Source organism: Lepisma saccharinum, chromosome 3 (assembly GCF_977018435.1).
Source record: "Lepisma saccharinum chromosome 3, izLepSacc3.1, whole genome shotgun sequence".
NCBI lineage: Eukaryota > Metazoa > Arthropoda > Insecta > Zygentoma > Lepismatidae > Lepisma > Lepisma saccharinum.
In genome coordinates, this window is record NC_139231.1 from 54,022,637 (window position 1) to 54,038,417 (window position 15,781).

Sequence of the window (15,781 nt, forward strand, 5' to 3'; positions counted from 1 at the left end):
TGCTTGCTGTTAGTAGACAGCAATATCAATCCAGTTTCTTTCTAGCCACACCTATGTATATAGGCCACGTCAAGACCTATTTTTGTATGTACATACATATATACATACATGTATATACAAAAACAGGTCTTGATGTGGCGACCTGATGAAGTGGAGCCTGGGCCACTGATTATCCTCACTGGCAACTTCATGTACATAGATGGTCCTTGTGACTGACAGACAAAGTGGAGCTTTGGCCACCGAGAATAATCCTTCAGGGCAACCATTTATACACACCATATGATTTAACAGACTACACGCTACCCTGAAGACTGAGGCACATTCATCCTCCAAAATGTTGGTATTTTAAAATTAACACACTGGTTAAAAGTCCAAAAAGTAAGAATGAACTGTAACATTAAATTAAACTAAGAATTTTTCACAGAAAATTCTATGCAGTACAACTCCTGTGAGAGCCAAATCTTCATGTAATTTACAACTCTACGCTGGGAGGAACCAGGCAACGTTGATGTCTGGGGTGTTTCAAAGGCAAAAGATCCTGTTGCTGTAGTACTAGCAGAGACAATTCTACCCAGGTAAAACAACCAGGCAAAGCCAGGCTGGCTCGGTAGCTCAATAGTGCATCAATGGTACAGTATGCCAGAGACCAGAGCTCGAGTCCTGGTCGAGCCTGCATTTTTCGCTGAAAAATCTACGTAAGTACATCTCCTGTGTGAGCCTAATTTACGGAATTGACATCTTTATGCTGGGAGGAATCAGGCAACGTCGACGTCTGCAGTGTTTCAAAGGTAAGAGATCCCCACTTCAATTTGTCCTCATCTTGACATTAGAGTGGGGTTTGGCCCCCCTAAAACAGTTTTTTAGCCGAAACAAGAAAACACATATTTCTTCCTCTGGGCCCCTCTATACACCTGCCAAGTTTCATGGAAATTGAAGTTGGGCACAGGGGTCAGATCCCCACTTCATTTTGACATTTCAGGGAGGGTTTTGCCCCCTAAAACAGTTTTTTAGCCAAAACAAAAAAATACGTATTTCTTCCTTTGGGCCCCTCTATGCACCTGCCAAGTTTCATGGAAATCTGAGGGGGACACAGGGGTCAGATCCCCACTTCAATTTGTCCTCATCTTGACATTAGAGGGGAGGTTTTTGCCCCCTAAAACAGTTTTTTAGCCGAAACAAAAAAAAACAACACGTATTTCTTCCTTTGGGCCCCTCTATACACCTGCCAAGTTTCATGGAAATCGGAGGGGGACACTTAGATAACCTCCCTTGTCAGTAGCTCAGTCGTTGAGCAATGGCACGTTATGCCAGACACCTGGGTTCAAGTCCTGGTCAAGCCTACATTTTTCACTGAAAAATCTACGTAGTACATCTCCGGTGTGTGTCAAATCTTAATGTAATTTACATCTCTACGCTGGGAGGATCCAGGCAACGTCATGGTAGCACTAGCAGACACAATTCCATACAGGTAAAACAGCACCAGCAAAAAATCAGACAAAGCCAGGCTGGTTCGGTACCTCATTGGTACAGCAATGGCACAGTATGCCAGAGTCCCTGGTTCGAGTCCTGGTCAAGCTTGCATTTTTCACTGAAAATTCCTTGTAGTACATCTCCTTTGTGTGCCAAATCTTCATGTAAGAATAAATTTCTCATAAAGGGAGCAAGCCCAAAATGTTACATCAAAAATTATGTTTATGTGCTTGTAAGAACGGTAAACTACAGGAGAAATAATGAGACAGAATATACTGCAAACAAGACAAACTTTTACACAAGAAAAAGTAAGGAACTGTAAATCGAGAATAGAGTGAGAACAAGAGAAGAATTTGCTGTCGAGAAGAAACCAACAACAAATCAGGCATTGTAAGTTAATAACACAGAGAAAAAGGCAGGCACTGTTGTATATGTAGCGAGGTTAATTTACGTACATGTAGGTTCTTCTTGGAATAAAGATCATTACAAGAATTTACAGTAACACAGATTTAATATATTATTTATATACTTATTTCAAGATGTCTGAATTTCCAATTTTCACATACAAACAACTTTACAATCAATCAAATATTGATAATCAATTATGACATAACAGAATTTAAATATTTTCCCACACTTAATACAGTGTAAGTTGAGAATAAACTGAGAATGAGACAGATATGTGTAAGTCAAGAGTAGACCACAACTGTATGTCGAGAGTAAACCAAGAAGAGACCATTTTTATCTTGTTTATGATGCATCCCGTTGCTCCATTCAGCCTTCCAAAGTCAAACACGAAATAATCTATCGTGTTGTTGTGATTAGAGTATAACACTGATGTTACTGATTTCCATAAAGAGGAGGGGGATTCTGTCCTAAAATGTGTCAACCCATGCATGTTCTATTGGGTTGAGATTAGGGAACCTCATTGGCCAATTTATGCACCGGATATCCTCTGATTCCAGAGACTCATTGACAAGGTCTGCTGTATGAAGACATGCATTATCATCCATAAATAGGTAATCACGTCCCATTGCGCCCCTGAAGAGACTGGTGTATTGTTGGATAATCACATCCCAGTATGTCTGGCCAGTGATGGCACCCCTAGAAAAGACACGGAGAAGTGTATGAGAGCCCAGCATAGTGGCAGCCCACACAAGAATCCCAGCACCTTCGAAATGATCATGTTCAATTATGTTTTCCTGGTTATATGAACTTCCACGTGTCCACCACATGTACACATGTTGTGAGTTACTCTGCAATGAGAACGTGGACTCACCTGAGGACACAGCACCACTGGTTGTGAGTCCATGCACTATGCTCCCTACATCATGCAAGGCAGGCTCTAACATGGCCAGGATACATACCACGTTCATGCAGTAGTCGAGCAGTGATTTACTGGGACATATGTACTCCGGTCTTTACTGCAAGATCTCTGCTCAGGTTCCTTGCCGTACTACCCAGTTGCCTTCTGGCAAATCATCCCTGGTAGTAGTCTTGTGCATGCACTGCATTCCATGGAAAACTTGCAGTCCCTGTTATAGCCAGGTGACATTTAGAGTCTCGTGGAACCTTTCGCCAGGTCTTGCAAAGTTACTTCCTGGAACGTGAACTACCTGGGCCACTGCACATTGTGTTACACACAGTTCAAATTGGCTGACGATCCCACCTTGTCCAACATCATGCAGATGGGTGTGATGTGTCATACCCCACTTGCCTAAACAGTTTTCATGGATCCAAATCCACACAAAACGTGCATTTCCTGGACAAGTATGATTCCTACCTTGCTCCTGCAATGGTCTGCTATCGCACTACTAGCGCCACTACATGTTCCCCGGAGACATCAAGTAAAAGGGTAATCATCATTATTTGTTTGAAATTGGGTTATTTGGATAATTACTATTTATTTAGATAGGAAAACTAGACTGAGCAAACAGATTTACACATATCAAACTATTTTAATGGTGTTTGAACATTACTGCTAATGTCTGAACACAAGAAAATTTGGATATTTGTTAACCTTTTTATTAATCTTTTCAAGTAATTTGCAATTAGCTGCATATATCTACAATAGCAGCCTCATATCTAGTTGCTGCATCAATTACAAACATAATATCTTCAAAGACAATCATCTAAACAATATAAACTTAACCAAGTAATTTCAACATGATAGTGATTCTACTCTTCAAAGTAGGTATTTTTGTGATTTAAACAGAGAAGAAGAATGTTTTCTCACTTCATCATAACAAAAATTTGTAATCCCATTCAAGGCTAACAAAATTGGGAAAATTAAACAGAATGAGTGCAATGACTTTAAATGGAATCCCTATTTTACCTTCCCCATCCCCAATGAACAAAAAAAAAAAAAATTAAAAAATTCCTAGATTATTTTTTCCCCACAATATAAACTGTAGACAGTTCCTTGGAAAATGTATAATCGAGATTCCATTGTAAACATTATCATCAATAATTATTTGTTTCTATTACACACATATTCACTGTCAAACATAAATCAAAAACAACAAACACTACATGGGAGCTTTCATAACAGTACATACTACAGAATTATACCAGAACTTACATTCATCTCTTTGAACTTTAAAAATTAACACTTGTATAAAAGAAAGATATAAATACATTTTGGTGTAACAATATCAAAAACTCTCATAAAGTTTTGCATATTCAATTGCATTTACTTGCATTAGACTTGTAATGCATGCATAAACATGTGTGAAAAGTAGGAATGTAGATACAGTAATCAACTTACGAATATTGTGGACGTAAACACACACGCACACAAACATTTTCATTATTTTCCTAAAAGCAACTTCAAATTTCTGTGTAGAACGTTGGGCGTTCAATTCCAATGAGCCTAAAAACGCTAGGTAGCAAGTACAGTGTAATAAAGCCAACTGCAATGTAAGTAATAAATTTGTAGCTCAATTCAACAATTATTTTAGGTTTGTTTTCTTTACAATCTTTAGTTTTCTTAAGCTCTTTGGAATTTAATCGTAGCAGTGCACACACTGTTGCATATGATGCAGACTTGAACACAGCACGAGTAGCTACAATGCAGCTTAGGCCAATAACCGTTCGTAAAACTGCGAGGCCAAACATTTCATATGATGGCCAGATGATGTGATATGGAGGAGGTAGGCTGGATTCTTCCATTGCACCCAGTTGGTAATTTACCCAAGCTCCAACTTGAACACCAACACACACTCCCAAAATAACTGTTGTGTCTCCTCTGAAAATATTAAAGAAAAGTATGCTACAACATGGCTTATGCCTCGTGCCAACATGATTTATTATATTCAATTGCATTAATTATTATAAATAATTAATAAAGTCTGTGTGTGTTTTATTTATATTTATAAATTAATTTTCTACACAAGATTTTGACTGTACATACAGTTTTCACCAAGTAAGGAATCACAAAGCTCGCCTGAAGACAGTTTCATGCAGACAAAATACTGTGTAAAAAATGTTATTTGCCAGAAATGTAAATAAAACACAGAAAGGGTTTTTATATATATATATATATATATATATATATATATATATTATATTTATTATTTAAGAAAACATGTGTCACACTCAGAGGGACAAGAACTCAAGACAAAAAAAAATAAGAATATTACAATAAAATCATGATGGCATACTTGCATCACTTGTTCTACTGAACTATGTCCCAGAAAGAAATTTTTAAAAAAATTGACACATTTTGAAGAACCAAATCACATTAAAAATTCTGAAAAATTACATGTGTTTAGAATTTTCCTTGGAGCATTCAAGGAAATCATCTTAAAACTGGCCGTGGGTACCTAATAAATCAAACCTTTCGCAATGAAATTTCGCAGATTTTCAATTGTCATACCTTGTAATTTCAATTTCTGGTAAGTCAAGTATTGAAACCTTATGTTACTACATTTTCTGAGCCTTTATTTAACCCAACTTTAAAAAAGAAAAAGAAAAAACTTCAATTTTCTAAGTATGGGATGTAGTTTAACCTTACTTTGCAACGTCAGAAATTAGGTGACATATGTTACCTCATATTGACCAAAATGAGTTGAATCTAAAAGTTGAGACTTTTACTATGAGTTAGGTTCATGAAGGGCTTCCTATGTGCCAAATTTCAGATTTTTTAAAGGGGACCCATCTGAGATATTTAAACCCGAAAACTGTCAAAATTCAATGAACGGCCATGTTTGAGCCAGCCCATGCTGTACAAAAGGGGTGCATTTCTAAGCACTGATATTTTATTTACAGACACCCTGCAGGTAGGTCTACACATGAAAAAAAAATCATGCCTTAGACTAAACCCCTTCATTAAAAAATCGGGCTTAAAAATGCAATATAATTAAGCCTTGTTTCCATATTGAAACCAATAAGTTGCTGACCAAGGCAGTTTATTAAGGTAAAAACACTTAACACGTAACGTTTCGACCCTGTATCAGGGTCTTCCTCAGACGAAGAACTAACCTAAAATGATGAAATAAACTACACACAGAAAGATTTCATACACATAGCAGGGTCACAAGCCACACAACAACAAATCAAATTGACAGTCCTTATCTAGGAAGATTTCTACAAAGGAATTAAACATATCACCTCCTGACAGTTGTTGACTAATGGGTCTACTACACTGACAGGTGATTGGCAGGTCAAGATCAGCAAGAGTCTAAGAACCACCTGCTCACCACTCCCCCACCCCTCCTGCCTTTCTGGTTATGGGTGAATACCTCCTCCTCTGGTCTTCTTCTTTTCTCTTCTTTCTTCCTTCTTCATACTTCTTTTTTCTTCATTCCTTTTCTTCATCCTTTCAACTTTCTCTAACACACTCTTCCATTCCTTGTTTATCTTGAGCCCTCCATTCCAATTCATGATGTCTTCTCCTTTCTTTTCTATTTCTTTGGCCTCCTTCCATTTTCTCACTAGTTCTCTCTTCTCTTTTCCTATTCGCCTAGCCGAATCCCATTCAACTTCATGTCCTGTTTCTCTAGTGTGTTTGAATATGGCATTCCTGTCTCTCTTCAATCTCACATCATCCATGTGTTGCTTTAACCTGTCTTTAAGTCTCTTCTTCGTTTCCCCTATATATACACTTTCACATCCTCTGCACTTCACCTCGTAGATAACCCCTTCCTCTTCCTCCTCTCTCTTTTCTTCATTCTTCTTGCTGGCTATACTTAAAATAGTGCGTCCTCCCTTCCTGTAAGTTCTTATACCCACTTTCCTCAGCACTTTGCATATCTTCTCTGTGGCATCGCCCATACTTCTTATACCAAACCATCTCTCTTTTTCTTTTTCTTCCTTCTCTTCCAGTCCTCTCTCTTTTATCTCTTTCCTCCTTCTGTTGATGTTGTGTCTGTCTTTCTTTTCATAGCCATTCTCTTCTAGTTGTTCCCACAGGCTATTAATCTTGGTTTCTTCTTCCCCTTTCTCTGTGCATATCTTCTTTATTCGGTCTTCCATATTCCTTATAAAATTACGTTTAGTTCCATCACCCACATCACTTCTTTTGTGGCAGAACACTCCTGCCGAACACTTCTTTTGATACCATGTAGCCACTATCCCCATTCCTCTCTTCTTTTTCATCTCAATATCCAAGAAATTTAATGTTCCTTCCTGTTCCGTTTCGAGCTCAAGGAATATCCCTGCTTTCTCATCTTCTACATCTTTAACAAGCTTACTCAGCTGCCTTTTTGTTCCTTTCCATATCCCAAAACAATCATCCACATATCTACAAAATAGACTTAACTTATCTCCTCCTTTCACTATCACTTCCTTCTCCCATTCATTCATAACTAATTCCGCCAGCACAGGGCTCAAGCAAGAGCCTATATTTAGACCTTCACTAATCTTGATGATTTTACTCCCCACTCTGCTGTAGCTATTGTCCCAAATGGTTTCCAGCGCTTGTACCACTCTCTCACTATCCCATTCTCCTATAATGCTTTTCCCAACTTTTTTCCTCACTATATCCACTACGTGTCCCCTTTTGATGCTCGGGAACATGCTTCTCACGTCTAGGCTAAACATTGTGATTTTATCCCCAGACTCCTTCAGACCTTTTATAAGGTCCACCACCTGCTCAGCAGAGTGGGGAGTAAAATCATCAAGATTAGTGAAGGTCTAAATATAGGCTCTTGCTTGAGCCCTGTGCTGGCGGAATTAGTTATGAATGAATGGGAGAAGGAAGTGATAGTGAAAGGAGGAGATAAGTTAAGTCTATTTTGTAGATATGTGCATGATTGTTTTGGGATATGGAAAGGAACAAAAAGGCAGCTGAGTAAGCTTGTTAAAGATGTAGAAGATGAGAAAGCAGGGATATTCCTTGAGCTCGAAACGGAACAGGAAGGAACATTAAATTTCTTGGATATTGAGATGAAAAAGAAGAGAGGAATGGGGATAGTGGCTACATGGTATCAAAAGAAGTGTTCGGCAGGAGTGTTCTGCCACAAAAGAAGTGATGTGGGTGATGGAACTAAACGTAATTTTATAAGGAATATGGAAGACCGAATAAAGAAGATATGCACAGAGAAAGGGGAAGAAGAAACCAAGATTAATAGCCTGTGGGAACAACTAGAAGAGAATGGCTATGAAAAGAAAGACAGACACAACATCAACAGAAGGAGGAAAGAGATAAAAGAGAGAGGACTGGAAGAGAAGGAAGAAAAAGAAAAAGAGAGATGGTTTGGTATAAGAAGTATGGGCGATGCCACAGAGAAGATATGCAAAGTGCTGAGGAAAGTGGGTATAAGAACTTACAGGAAGGGAGGACGCACTATTTTAAGTATAGCCAGCAAGAAGAATGAAGAAAGGAGAGAGGAGGAAGAGGAAGGGGTTATCTACGAGGTGAAGTGCAGAGGATGTGAAAGTGTATATATAGGGGAAACGAAGAAGAGACTTAAAGACAGGTTAAAGCAACACATGGATGATGTGAGATTGAAGAGACAGGAATGCCATATTCAAACACACTAGAGAAACAGGACATGAAGTTGAATGGGATTCGGCTAGGCGAATAGGAAAAGAGAAGAGAGAACTAGTGAGAAAATGGAAGGAGGCCAAAGAAATAGAAAAGAAAGGAGAAGACATCATGAATTGGAATGGAGGGCTCAAGATAAACAAGGAATGGAAGAGTGTGTTAGAGAAAGTTGAAAGGATGAAGAAAAGGAATGAAGAAAAAAGAGAAAAGAAGAAGACCAGAGGAGGAGGTATTCACCCATAACCAGAAAGGCAGGAGGGGTGGGGGAGTGGTGAGCAGGTGGTTCTTAGACTCTTGCTGATCTTGACCTGCCAATCACCTGTCAGTGTAGTAGACCCATTAGTCAACAACTGTCAGGAGGTGATATGTTTAATTCCTTTGTAGAAATCTTCCTAGATAAGGACTGTCAATTTGATTTGTTGTTGTGTGGCTTGTGACCCTGCTATGTGTTTGAAATCTTTCTGTGTGTAGTTTATTTCATCATTTTAGTTTAGTTCTTCGTCTGAGGAAGACCCTGATACAGGGTCGAAACGTTACGTGTTAAGTGTTTTTACCTTAATAAACTGCCTTGGTCAGCAACTTATTGGTTTAAAAATGCAATTTTTTAACTGTTGTTACCCAATTTTCCACCATAATTTTCGTACTTAGGATGCAATTTCAAGCAAAACATACCTGAATATCATAGGAAGTATACTTCATTAGCTACAAAATTAATTTTGTTTCAGGTCTCTAGCTTTAATGGTTTTTGAGATATTAAGGTTTTTGTATACTGCTACATGAGCAAAAAAAAAAAAAAGTCATGTGCCATGTTGGAAAAATGGCTGCCCCAGGAGAACTACTAAAGACAATATTTTTTTTTGAACATTGGTTTTGATATCTAGAAACATGTACAAACCTATGTACTAAACATGTTTTTTTTTCTAAAATGGTCATGCAACCACCATTGGATGGTTTGGCATGGAATGACCCACAGGCAATCTCGACTGCTTCGTTGGTGTTGAAGCTCGCTGATTTTTGTCTTTCTTCAAGTGTTGTCTTATTTGTTTGGCTTTGGGCACCATAGTAAAACCCTACTTTGGGTGATTATCCAAATGGCAAGCACTTCATTATTATTTCACTTACACGAGGAGTGTTTAAACCAAAAATGTAAATAAAAACAGTAAGTGTTTACATATACACTTATTATTTAAGAAAACATGCCACACACTCAAAAGGACACAAAACAGGACTCCATGTTTCTGACCATCTTAGGTGTGCTTGTTTTATTTTCTCCACAAGCAGTTAGCACAGAATGTTACAATGGCAGGGGTTCCAGGTTTGAATCCTGGCCTGGGCATGGGTGCTCTTTGTAAGTGTTCCTTCATCAGTTCCATCATATATATAATAACTCATCCTCATCATCATGATTAGCCAAAAGTGACGGAAATAATAATAAAAAAAATCCACAACAGGAGTTTCCACCCATGCTTATGCTCAATACATTATAGACACAACCTTTACCACTATCACACTTTGTTATATTTTTGTAGTAAAGTAAACCTGAAAACATCCAAGAAAACCATTTTTCATTACAAGTTAAACATTTTTCTTAAAGTGACAATATCGGTTTGCTTTATATTTTTGAGGGCAATGAACTTAGGTAAAAACTTAAGTTAGGAGTGCTGAAATGTTATATGATCATATAATAGTATACCACATGTAAAATAGAACAGTTCCTGAGCACAGCATTTCACTTCGTCTGTTTTGTATGGCACATCTTAGTTTTTTATAGTGTTTCACAGTATGCTTGTGGTGTTATTTCTTTTGCCCAACTCAATGAAATTCACCAAAAAAAAAACAACACCTTGTTGGTCAAAGTAAACAATTGCCATGACTTTTTGTGCAGATGGAGTTTGCTTCAACTTTTTCACCATTGGTGGGTGTGAACATATGACATCATTGCTGTGCTTCTTCTTCACTCAATACACTCGGACAACATACTTGATGTAATTCTCAGTGAATTCGGCAGCATTATGACCTTTGGCATTAAGAAATTGAAACCATACTACCAACTGGTGGGATTGTGTAATCGCGCAACCATTTTAATATGCTCTAACTCAAAGGATAACCAACCAACAGCTCACTAGTGAAAATATGATTGCTGGGTTACCAATGGACCAGTTGATGTTACTACACAGGTGTGATCCGATCACTGTTGCCACTCACTTTGTATAAGTAATCGGCCCTTTCTTTTGAAATGAACCTCGTAAATAACCAGTACATCTATTCCCCAGCAGCCTGCTCATAGTACTCCCACTTGTCCAGGTGAAATGAGTTCTGAAGATCTTTTGTTTCCTTATTTTACTTATTGACAAAAAGAGAATTTAGCTCATGTGTTCTACAAAGAGCTAGCCATATGTAAAAAATATATTATTCTAAATCTAAGTTATTAGCAATTTATTCTTAAGGTGGTCACATTCCTCCTATTTCCCCTATATCATGAAGAGGCTTATGAACTGAGCGCACATTGTAGGCATTCAGGGTGTATTAACATGCATCCCTTCAGTAAGTCCCACTTGCTGCGATTTTCTTTTGAGTACGTGTGAGATAAAATAGCAGATGTTTGAAAATATGAAATCACCCAAAATCCAAAATTATCCAATCCAGGATTCTCTATGATTTTGTATTCTACTTTCCGGTATATTAACATTTAGCAGACTACTTTGCATGTTTTTGGAATGCACTAGTTTTCCATTCACTTTGGTCTATTGTGGCAGGCACAGGGGTATGCAGATACCTATTTTTTTTGTAACATTTTTATTTTCTTCTTCTTTTAACTTTCGTTATTAGGAGGCAAAGTATATAAAATTTCACCTCTGCTAAAAACCCTGTTATTCCCCTCCCCCCAAAAATATAATTTATCCCTATGACAATTAGTTCTTGAGCTACGATTTTTTTTGTGCTTTGTGCCAAGACATTCACCATTATAACTTGTATTGGTGACAGTGTTAAGCAGCCTCATGAAATGACTGTCTTCATACCACACAGGTCAAGAAACCTTTGTTCTAACTATTGTTTTTTTATATATATTACAAAGACTCTTGCACTTTTGACGTGATCTTTGACCACATTTTGTGCCCTATCATGTTAGAGATGGGTTCATCGATGGTCTTAATGTTTCAATAGGAGGAAGGGATACAAGTGAATACGTTCACTTATTTGGAAAAAGTTTAGAATGCAACGCTGTGTGTGTACATGCTCTAATATTGAACAAATACCAGGTGTGCCGGTTAATAATTCTTAATTGATCCGAAAGAAAACAAGTGTATCCGGGGAGAAAGGTAACAAATGCTTTATTCAAAGTATGTACCATCGCTAGCTATACATTGTGCCCATCTGTCCTTAAAATTGTGGATGCCCTTCCAGAAGAATAGTTCACATTTTATGGTGATCCAGTCAGCATGCCATTGTTCGACATCTTCGTAATTGTTGAAGTGTTGCTGGGAAAGTGAGTGAGACATCGATGAAAACAAGTGGTAGTTCGAAGGGGCTAAGTCTGGTGAGTATGGTGGGTGGGGCAAGAATTCCAAGGCCAAGTTCAGAAATGGTGTCTCTTATGCCTTTCGCTGTGTGTGATGATGCATTATCGTGTTGCAAAATCACTTTTCCGTGTCATGTCGTCCAATCTGGGTGCTTTTCGATCAATGCATGGTTCAAAATGATGAGTTGTCGACGGTAGCGAACGGCATTCACTGTTTCACCTGGTTTTAGAAGCTCATGGTACACCACACCCTTCTGATCCCACCAAATGCACAGCTTTGTCTTCCTTCCGAAGCGATTCGGTTTTGTGGTCGATGTTGAAGGTTGTCCTGGGTCAACCCATGACTATTTGGATTTTGGGTTCTCAAAGTAGATCCATTTTTCGTCCCCAGTCACTATCCGATGCAAGAAAGACTTTCTTTCATGCCGAGAAAGCAACACTTCACACACCGTTTTTCGTTTTTCCATTTGTCTGTCGTTCAGATGATGTGGGTCCCATTTTCCTGCCTTCTGGATCTTTCCCATGGCATTTATCGGCTGGCCCGGGCGATCTTTGTCTTTCAAGTTGAAATCACCACTTTTGAATCGTTGAAACCAACGCACACACACATCTTGCGTTAGGACATTGTCACCGTACGTTTCCACAAGGATACGATGGCTTTCACTCGCGTTTTTCTTTTGATTAAACAAGAAAAGCAGGAAGTGCCACACATGCTCCTTATTTGGTTTGAAGGTCAACATGTTTCCCACACAAACCCAACATCACGATCTCTCGCACTCGGTTGCACATCCACGGCATTTTGACAGGTACTGTCCTGGCAACACAGTGACATAACAGTTGAGACTGTGCACCAACCCTTGCTTCCAGCGCCATCCAGCAATGAAATTAAGAATTATTAACCGGTACACCTGATACTAAAAATATTTTTGTCTTATATTTGTAATAATAAACTGGGTAAGTACTGTCCATTTCTCAATAGTGAGATGTTTTACATAAACAAATTCAATAGGCTCATATTTTGAAATACTAAAATGCAAGTATCATTCACTCACTGTAGTTATCGGGGCGAAAATACCCTTTCTGCAAATTCCTTAGCAAAATCCATTTCTAGGGCAAACACAAAAGTATTGTTACATCTCTAAACATAATAAAAAGCTACATTGAGATGTTTCTGTATTGACTAGTAAGATATAACTGTTTATGTAATCTCTAGACTGAATCTTCTTACGTAGATGTCACTCTTGTTTATGCACATTTTCTAAGTTGTAATTGAATCATCTGCATTATTGTTGATCTCAAGAATAAAATATGAGGGAAAATGTCAGATTTCACCCCTGGAAATGGACGTCAAGAAAGGGCACTTTCACCCTTAAAAAGCAGGTGAGTAATTTTTTAAAATTTTCTTGTTGATTTGATGCAATTTTGTGAGGGGTTGTAATGGACCATTTTTTTCCTCCGGGGCTTTCTTCATGGAGAACATTTATGTTAGTGAGTGAGAGAGTGGTGTAATTGGGGTACTATGCACTGAACATTCACTGAATTGCGACCAACAATCCAAACAACAAGGAACGATACAGCAGCTGCTCTGATCACATGACCACCCCGACTGGAAGTATTTTGGTGAATGTATACACAACGCTACATGTTAGTCGAACAGCACACGTTAAAATGGGAGGTGGTCAGGATTTAACATCGTCCCAAAGAGGCATGATTGTGGATGCCTAAGCAGCAGGTGCATCAATAACCCAGGCAGCAACACTGGTAGGATGCACCCGTTCCAGTATAGTGAAGATGTACAGAGTGTGGCAAGAAAATCACTCTCTGTACTTATACGCAAATTCTAAAATATAAGTAAATAATTGGAGCTTTCTAATTTAATTAGGAATCAAGGTAGCTCCATCAAACAAAAACCATAATTTAGCAAATTTTCTGCTGTAACATTTCGGTTATCTTCACTTTTTGTGTACAATTCACCATTTGAGATTTTTCTTTTTTTAATTTTAAAGGTGAATTTTGGCACCATTTTTTCAAGATGACGGCGATCCTTCATGTCAGAGAGTGGTAAGTTCTTCACATTTTTTTACTATAGAGGCAGTTGGTTTCATTTCTGTTGCAATTAGTTCCCAAAACGTCATTACTTTACTAGACTATAAGGTGTTCACTGAATGTAGCATATGATTCATTCCATATGAAATCAACACAGCCCCCAACCTGACCATCTCCGATCTTTATGAAATTTGGGGAGTTGAAACTATGAATGGAATTTAGTAACTATGAAAATTTTTAGTTTTGTGCGTCTTGTAATTGTTAAATTATTCAAGGTCAAAGTTAGCATAAATTGCCCTTTTTGAGCCCGCTTAGCTATACTAAATCTGCTGTAACTCCGCCCCTCTTTCACCTAGGAAGCTCAAATAAAGCTTGTTGTACAGGGAATTGAACAAGCTTTCCTGTGATATTTAACACGCCTACCTTTGTAATGTAATTTTGTCACGTGAGCTTGACCTTTGACCTTGAATATCTCAAAATGTCATCACCAAAAATAGTGAAAAAAATATATTTGGTCCCTCATACCATACTCTAAAACATATCAAAAAATCATTCAGGGACTGCAATGGGATCAGAAGATACAAAATAATATGTGTAACTATGTGACTGATAAAAGTCCCATTATATGAACTATGACGAGTCAAATGTCCCTTTGGCAGCGTATTGAATTCCTCAATGCTCTTAACACCCTTGAAAATATCCGGTGTATTATTTGAGGAAGGGAAACTAGTATGTTCTCTTATTAAAGGGTTTAGAACATAACATTATGTATGTATGGTAAGAGTACTGCATCGGACCACTTTCGCTCGCTCAAACTCGTTCAAATCTCCCACACTCGTGCAAGCTACACTCGAACATCACACGCTCGTAGTGGAATGATTGGCATCATCCCGTATTTCAGATCCTAATAAGCAGCACTGTCAACCTAAAACCCATACATGGAAGGAAACCACTCTATGCAATTACAATTCTAAATAATAACTTTGTATAGGGTGTTTTTTTAGAGTGATAGAACTTTTAATTGAAATAAAACACACAAAAAATTAAGTTTGAAGCCAATTGTGTTTTTATTTGAAAGATAACTTTCTGACATTTACTTCTTGAAAATAATTTCCGGCATATGTCCACCACGACTAACTGTGATGAACCGGATTCGATCAGTCCAATTTTGAACCACTTTTTCAATTGGGGACGTATGTCGTTAATAACACGAGTTACGTTGGCTTCTAAAGCGTCAATTGTTGCTGGTTTATCAGCATAAACCAGAGAATTTACATATCGCCAAAGAAAATAATCCAGTGGCGTTAGGTCACATGATCTTGGAGGCCAATTCACTGACAGCACTGATATTTCCGAAGTGCTCTATACGTTTGGCGAACAGAACATTGATTTTGGAAATATATTTTCACAATTTGTAAACATTGTTGCGGCGTCAGTCTTTCCATGATAATTTGCCAATGATCACTGATATGAAATGACAAAACAACATGTCATCAAAACAAAACAAATGACAGCTATCCCTATCGAAAGTTCTATCACTTAAAAAAACACCTTTTACATTATGTAAGACTCAAATACAGCACATATGAAGGTATGCAATATCTACAGACCAAAACGTAAAATAGATACACATGCAGATAGGCCTGCCTAAGCATGATTATGTTGATTATGTTCACTTACTTCTCAATTTCACTTCGTCTTTTACTTCACAATCCATATTTAAGGGCCCACTACCATAGACAAATTATGGAAATATG

The 15,781-nt window shown here is 37.9% G+C and overlaps 1 protein-coding gene across 1 annotated transcript in view; it reads right to left on the reverse strand.

Moving 5' to 3' along the window:
• Positions 1-3,479: 3,479 nt before the first annotated feature.
• LOC145985043 (sphingosine-1-phosphate phosphatase 2-like) overlaps positions 3,480-15,781 on the reverse strand; it is a 63,779-nt gene continuing 51,477 nt past the window's right edge. The window contains exon 6 of the mRNA XM_083118558.1: positions 3,480-4,717. Within this exon, the coding sequence (XP_082974684.1) occupies positions 4,300-4,717 (418 nt within the window). The 3' untranslated portion in view covers positions 3,480-4,299. The remainder of the gene's footprint in view (positions 4,718-15,781) is intronic.